This window comes from Macadamia integrifolia, chromosome 14, assembly GCF_013358625.1.
Source record: "Macadamia integrifolia cultivar HAES 741 chromosome 14, SCU_Mint_v3, whole genome shotgun sequence".
In the NCBI taxonomy this organism is placed as follows: domain Eukaryota; kingdom Viridiplantae; phylum Streptophyta; class Magnoliopsida; order Proteales; family Proteaceae; genus Macadamia; species Macadamia integrifolia.
In genome coordinates this window covers 5529957-5537151 of record NC_056570.1, presented here as the reverse complement: position 1 = coordinate 5537151, position 7195 = coordinate 5529957, and the positions used below count along the sequence as shown (strand labels likewise).

The 7195-nt window shown below is 36.0% G+C and overlaps 2 protein-coding genes across 2 annotated transcripts; one reads left to right on the top strand and one right to left on the bottom strand.

Moving 5' to 3' along the window:
* Nucleotides 1-515: 515 nt before the first annotated feature.
* On the top strand, nucleotides 516-1997 carry LOC122061711 (uncharacterized protein At2g29880-like). The gene is made up of 3 exons (XM_042625128.1): nucleotides 516-845; nucleotides 921-1350; nucleotides 1840-1997. The coding sequence occupies exons 1-3, from the start codon at nucleotides 516-518 to the stop codon at nucleotides 1995-1997; spliced, it is 918 nt and encodes a 305-aa protein (XP_042481062.1).
* Nucleotides 1998-5340: 3343 nt separating this feature from the next.
* On the bottom strand, nucleotides 5341-6462 carry LOC122061395 (acidic endochitinase-like). The gene has a single exon (XM_042624642.1). The coding sequence runs from the start codon at nucleotides 6395-6397 to the stop codon at nucleotides 5495-5497; it is 903 nt and encodes a 300-aa protein (XP_042480576.1). The 5' UTR covers nucleotides 6398-6462; the 3' UTR covers nucleotides 5341-5494.
* Nucleotides 6463-7195: the final 733 nt, after the last annotated feature.

Sequence of the window (7195 nt, the reverse complement as noted above, 5' to 3'; positions counted from 1 at the left end):
TTCCTTTAGCACTAGGACTTTACTATTGGCCTTTCTTTCTGAATTATGATTTCTGTAATATTATACCATTCAACAGTCCTCATAATAAATATCACTTGACTAGGTTTTTAGGACAGTTAGATCTTTTCTTAGTTATTAATTTTCTCCTCTAGTTCATCTACTCTAAATTGTCTGATTTTAAATCTTATCTTATTATCTTCTATTTTGTTCATTAGTCCCTATCATTTTTCCTGTTATTTCTCTGGTTGGAGATCCACCTTATAGGTCCCTTTTCCTGTAGAATATACTTAGAGGATTAAAAGACCAGAGTTACCATTATTGATCCTTTTTTAAACTAATAAAATCCTCAGTGCTTAATGATATTGATATTTTGGAGCTGGAAGAGGGCTTTTATTATGTAAACAAATGGAAAGATCAATTTGAAGTTCTTGAGCATGATGTAAACAAATACCTTGCCAAAAGACATGTATTTCTTTTTTAAGGCTATAATGAGATGTGTTTCTAATTTTAGAGTAATGGCATCCACTTCGAGAGCTAATAACGAGGCAGCAAAATGGACTCAAAGCGAACAAGATTATCTCTTGAAATTAATGGTTGAACAAGTGAAAGTTGGTAATAAGAGTTCTAGCACTTTTAATAAAGGTGGGTGGAACAATATCAAGAAGGGGCTTGAGGAAAAATTTAATCGGTCATTTACGATGGTTCAATTAAGGAATAAGATGAATAAAATGCGATTCGATTACAGCGCTTTCAAGAGACTACTGGATACTACAGGTTTTGGTTGGAATTCCGTGACGAGGACCTGTACAGTTGAAGATGACAGTGTTTGGGATGTACACATCAAGGTATACTGTACTTTTATATGATTTTTTTAATATTCGGTGTAATTTTATCTAATAGCTAGTGTGTAAAATTTTCAAGCAAATCGTGATTGGTCAAAGTTTAGGAGGAATGGGCTACCACATTGGCCTGAACTATGTATAATTTTTGGGGATTCATATGCTAGTGGGATAGGCGGATTCGGGAATGAATCTGATTTCAGGTTTGAAGAGGAATCGAGAGGTGTTGATGATGAGGTGGATGCAGATGTAGATGTAACTCCAACTACTCCATTGGCTAATACCTTGCAGACAAGTTATTATGAAAGCCAAGATCCAGGAACTGATCGTCCTAGAGTCAACAGAAGACTTGATAGGACACCTACAGGATATAGGAAGAAGAGTAGGACAACTGGTATTGAACGCGCCATACAGACCCTAGCCGAGTCAGTAGCAAACAAGAATACTTCAACCCCTAGCTCAACTTCAATGGGTCTCACTCCAAATACCACAGATTTCAGCACTTCTACTTGTGTTAGATTATTGGAAACTATGAATGATATCCCAAGAGAATTGCATATTAAGGCGTGCAAGAGGATATTGGTGGATCGGGAATGGAGAAAATTATTCATTACTCTCAAGGATGAAACGAAACAATTGGCTTTTGATGTGTTAGATTGATGGATGATAATCTAACCTTTTTTTTTTTAATATGGATGATTGTAATGAAATACATTTAAGACCTTTTGTAGTAGGATCGATATATTTTGTTAGTTACACTTGATGTAAAAGTGTAATATGGATATTTACACTTTATGCTACTTTTCTAAATATGCCAGTTAAATTTTACTATTATTGTAGCAATGATTCTGTTGGATGTCTTTTTGTTTTAAATACTTATTACATCATCTGATAATTAGGGCATGTTGGATGATTATAGTTTTATAGATCTTTTGGAAAATTTGTATTAGGGGATAAACATTTGTATGATATTAACAAGTTTATAATTTGTATGAATCAGTTATGGCAAATGTCGATAATACTCCAATAATCTCCTCTACTGACGACGATGTAGAAGAATTGATGCTCGCAACATTGTTGATAGTACAATATCATTATTCTAGCGATTTATACAATAGAGAACCACGCAGGGATAGTGCATTCACAGGGGCAACATAGGTACATGAGGTGTTGCATGGGCATGCAAACCACTGTTATGAAGAATTTGGCATGGAACGACATGTGTTTTTAAATTTATGCCTACTAATGAGACATAGTGGTTGGTTACAAGACAGTCGCAAAATTAGGGTAGATGAGCAATTGGCAATGTTCATGTTCAGAATAACAGGTGTAGGTCCTACTAATAGAGCAGTTGAGGAGAGATTCCAACATTCAGGACAGACTGTCAGCTATTACTTTGGCAAAGTATTGCAAGGGGTGCTTAAGCTTTCTAAGGAGTATATTAAAGCCCCATCGTTTGATGAGATTCCTATGGAAATAATTGCAAACAACAAATGGTGGCCATATTTTAAGGTAAATTGGCAATTTTCTTTCTAATAAGTTTACATCATTTTTTAACTTATGATCGTTTTTTGTTTCACATAATAGTGCTTTTGGTTGGTTTTTTGTTTTATTTTAATTAGGATTGCATTAGTGCCATAGATGGTACACATGTTACGGCTATAGTTCCCAAGGGAAAACAGATCCCATATCGAGGACGGAAGGGGATAACAACCCAAAATGTGATGTGTGCCTGCTCGTTTGACATGAAATTCACTTTTGTATATGCGGGTTGAGAAGGCAGTGCAAATGATTGTCGTGTATTCAATAGAGCCCTAGAGGATCCTACTTTACGATTTCCTCATCCTTCCCAAGGTATATCAATTCCCAAATTATCATGTATGCAAATGATTATTGTGTATGCTTTTAATGTCTTGCTTTATCATATTGTAGGGAAGTATTACGTTGTAGACTTAGGATATGCGAGTAGGAATGGATACTTGACACCATTTAAAGGAGAGAGATATCATATACCAGATTATAATGGAGGAAGAAGACAACCCAGAAGTACTAAGGAATTGTTTAATTATAGACATTCTTCTTTAAGGAATCATATTGAGCGTTGTTTTGGGATTTTAAAATCAAGATTCCCTATTTTAAAAAACATGCCTCAATTCTCACTTAGTTACCAAAGTTATATTGTGATAGCTTGTTGTGGACTTCATAACTATATTAAATCTGAACAAATATCAGATGCACTTTTTCAACAATATGGGGAAGATGACTACTATGATCCTAATGAAGAGAGAGTCAGGGTAGTCAACGCTCACGGAGAACAAGAAGATGGTGATATTGCGAGTACTTCTACTACAATTCATCAGGGTAGTCAACGTGTACAAGGAAGACAGATGAATGAGCTAAGGATACAAATTGCAAATTAGATGGCAGTAGATAAGGGTTACCCCCTGATTTGATTGTTTATGTAATAAAATTTCAAGACACCTATTTGCAGCTATGATTTTTATTTTGTAATTCCTATAAATTTGAATAGTAGACTTTTGTTTTCTTATTAAGATAACTGTGGAAACTCTTTATGTTTATATTTTATTATTTCCTTTAAGTAATAGTATTTTAAAAGATAGTTTCATAAACAAATTATTTCCTTATTTAAGTTAAATTTGACCATAATAGCATGTTTGTAATTATTGATTTCTTTGTTCAAAAGTGAATTTTCATTATTGTACTCTCCAAGAATAGAAGTGTTTGTCAAACGCTGTTTCTGTTCTTTTCCTATTCTAAAGCCATTTCTGAAATAGTTTTACCAAACGCTGTTTCTGTTCCGCCAGAGTGTCTTCACAGCATGGAATCGAAAAAGAACACTTCTGTAAAAGAACACTCTCCAGGAATAGAAGTGTTATCAAACAGCTCCTAAGCATTCCATTCTCAAATCCTTTGAACGTGGGCATGAATGTAGCCCATTTTGGAATGCGATTTTTTCTCATTCCATGTTCTCATTCTGCAACTTGCCTCTCAAATCACCTCTCCTGAGCCTAGATCGTGCTTCCTTCTTCCTTCATTATCTCCTACCTTCGATCCTCTCATTATCAACGCCACGATATGAGATCTCTGTTGAAGAATTTTTCAATACATTTAGAAGTATAAAGAAAGATGAAGCTGACATCGTTGATTCGTCTGCTAGAGGGGACGCTAGGTTAGTGCACACTGGCTCCAGTCTCGGAAGAGGTAATGGATCCAATTTCCCTCTCTCTGGTAAGTTATTTCTTCTCAATCTTTTTCCTCAGGTCAATCTTTTCTTGAGAGTGGATCAAGTCCTCGTACAAGAACTATTCTCGTACAGGGCTGATCCGCACGGATGGAATCCACTCAACAATCAACTTTGTGGTGGATTCCATCTGTGTGGATCAACCCCTACAAATCCACACTCGTGACTCTTCCATTGTTCTTCTATGTTCCTTATTATCTTTTTCCTTTCCCTGCTTTTTATTGGTGGAAAAAGTGGTTGAGAAGAATTAATTAGAACCGATGCGGAAATGAGTAATGCAAACCAACAACTATGGTGGGTTGCTAGAGGTCTCTCCAATAATGTGAGTTTAACTCTACTGTGCGCCTCACCACCCTTTGTTTTTCCGAGCCACTCTGCAAAATTTTTTTGATCTCAACATTGGGTAGTGAAGATTTTTCCCATTAGCTGTTGGATGAAATGTTTAATAGATGTGAGCATTTTATAATTAAGAAAGCATTTTAGTCAAATGTCTATTCAACCGGTGTTCTTGTTCTAAGTGAAGAATGCATTTTACATTTTGAGAATGGAAATCCACATTATGAGAATGAGAATGCATACCAAACATAGCCTAAAAATCTTAAGAAGAGTATCCAATACGACTTCACCTTGTGTACTGGATTATTCTACATCAATAACATTATATACAAGGTTTTTCTACATCTACAAGGAATACTACACAAAATCAAATTCAAATCATTTTGATGAGAAGTCCTCGACAGCTTATTACAAGGAGTCAAATACTAGGTCAGGTTCATGGATTTAGGGACGGTATTAGTATCAATATTATCTATATATGTTTGTCGATACTGCTTCGGATCAGATCATTAAGTATTGGTAGGTTTCGCCCTTGCTCTTTTTAATTAGTACAATTTTTTTTTATTGTTTTACCCCTAAAACGATACAAATAATCAATTTGGATCAATATCAATAATAATACAATATGATCGATATGATACTGATACTTGAAATCATGATGAGATCCCCATTAATTTATACTGTACATCAGTATTGCATTTTTTAGAGATAAATCTACACTGCCTTTTACATTTCATTTATGATAATGTTTTATAAAAAAATAAAAAACAAAAACAAAAAGAGATGATTGGCTAGTCCATTTTATAAACTAAGATATTTTTTCATATAAAGAAGCATTTATGTCTCAATATATATATATATATAATTATTTTTTTGGAAAGAGGTTATTTAAAAAACAAGAACTATAAAGAACAAAATTATTAATTATATAAACTTTTTTCAGAAATGATGGATACATAGTTGTAATTGACAGTTGAAACACCCAATTTTCTTTTATTTTAGACTTTATAAATCATATATTAGATATGATAGGATGCATCTTCGCCTACAGTTTTATTCAGACATTGCTCTTAATAGAAGAACTGTATCCACTCTGATCATCATAGTACTTGTTCCAAAGCATCACACCTCCATAATTAGAAGAACTCTTGATCACTGGCAGCACCTGAGAATTCAAAACATCAGCAGGAACGAACCCACTTCCTGCCGCCCCTGAAGCCGCCGGTAACCCCATGAATATCTGGTTCGCCGTCACCGACGACGTCCATGTCGACCATGAATTCAGAAGATTGCTAACATCCCCTGAGCTGTACTCGCAAGAAGGATTATTATAGAACTGAACCCAAACATAATCGAAAAGCCCAGTACTAAGTGCAGTGTTCAGATAATTATCAGGGTAGATGCATTGTGGAGCTGCCGTCAAGTACACCTTCTTCCCTTGGTTACTATACGCAGAGAGAGACCTCGCGAGATCATCATAGTACTGATTCGACCCGGACTCAATGTCGAAATCTATGCCGTCCAAAACAGCATCACCAAGTGGTCTCGACGATGAACTCCCCCCGAGGAAGTTGTTCCAGAGGTAATCGGCCACGCTCTGGGCATCTGCAGTGGAGGAAAGGGAGTAACTACCAGAGGCACCTCCGATTGAGAGCATAACCTTGATTCCACTGTTTTGGCAGTTTGTGATATCGGTACTGATGGAGGTGCAACCACCGGAGGAGGCGGAGCAGTGACCGGCGAGGTCGATTTGAGGGGTCTGACCGTTACCGAAGATGTAGAGGAAGGCTATGTTGACGTAAGCATAGTTGCCTGTGGCACAAGTGCTTGTTAAGGTTCCTTCGTTTCCGTTCTGGCCCCAGTAAATGGCGATTCCGCCGGCGAGAGAGGTTCCCACTTGGGAGAGTACCATGAGGGTTAGGAAGAGAAGCAGGGCTGGTGTGGTACCTTGGCTTGCCATGGCTACTAGTTGAAGAGTTCAATGGAGAAATTTGAACTTGGAATGAGAAACAAGTAGGGAAGGGAACCCTTCTTATAGGATGAGGAAGAAGGATAGCTTCTGGGAGATTTGAGGGGAAATGTCGCGGCGACTAGCCATGGGTTTTGCTTGACTTTGATACGTTCTGTTCACGGCAGGGATTGCTGACGTGACGGTATTGAGTCTTGACCTGAAAAGTCTTCTTCCTGGTTCATGGTTCAATTCGCAAATGACGTTCTGGTCAAAATCGGGATTTTTAGTTTTTATGTGAAAATGATGTTTAAAAAAAAAAAAATAGTATTTAAGCTGCGTTTGCTTTGCTAGCCATATAGTTCCAGAAAATGATGTTTCGTATCAAATATAGAATATTCAGTTTCTCTACCAAAATATCGTTTTAAAATAAAAAAATGATTTTTGATGAACTTATTGCATGAACGATTAACTTAGTTTCACTTTTTTATATTTGGAATGAAACAGAAATGTCATTCCATTATTTTGTGTTTCTAACATTTTTTTTTTCAAAAAAAAAGAAAAAACACCAAGTTGACACCAAACGCTTTATTTTATTTATTTATTTATTTTATTCCTTTAGAAAGAAAAAATGTTAGAAATATTTTTTTAGATGACTACCAAACACAGCCTTAGTAAACCTGTTTCAGGAACGATCACCCTAGTTGTTCACTTTTATTGTATTTGGAGCCAAACCGAAATGACGGAACAAGATTTCTTCGTTCCATCATTTTGCTTTTCTAGCATTTTATTCTCCTTTTCATTAAAAAA

Bases quoted from the DNA above. Each gene is read 5' to 3' on its own strand.
- LOC122061395 (XM_042624642.1), bottom strand. From the start codon at position 6,397: ATGGCAAGCCAAGGTACCACACCAGCCCTGCTTCTCTTCCTAACCCTC.
- LOC122061711 (XM_042625128.1), top strand. From the start codon at position 516: ATGGCATCCACTTCGAGAGCTAATAACGAGGCAGCAAAATGGACTCAA. The intron at 846-920 runs GTATACTGTACT...TAAAATTTTCAA, and splicing joins TTTGGGATGTACACATCAAG to GCAAATCGTGATTGGTCAAA. The intron at 1,351-1,839 runs GTGTTAGATTAT...TGTATGAATCAG, and splicing joins AGATTTCAGCACTTCTACTT to TTATGGCAAATGTCGATAAT.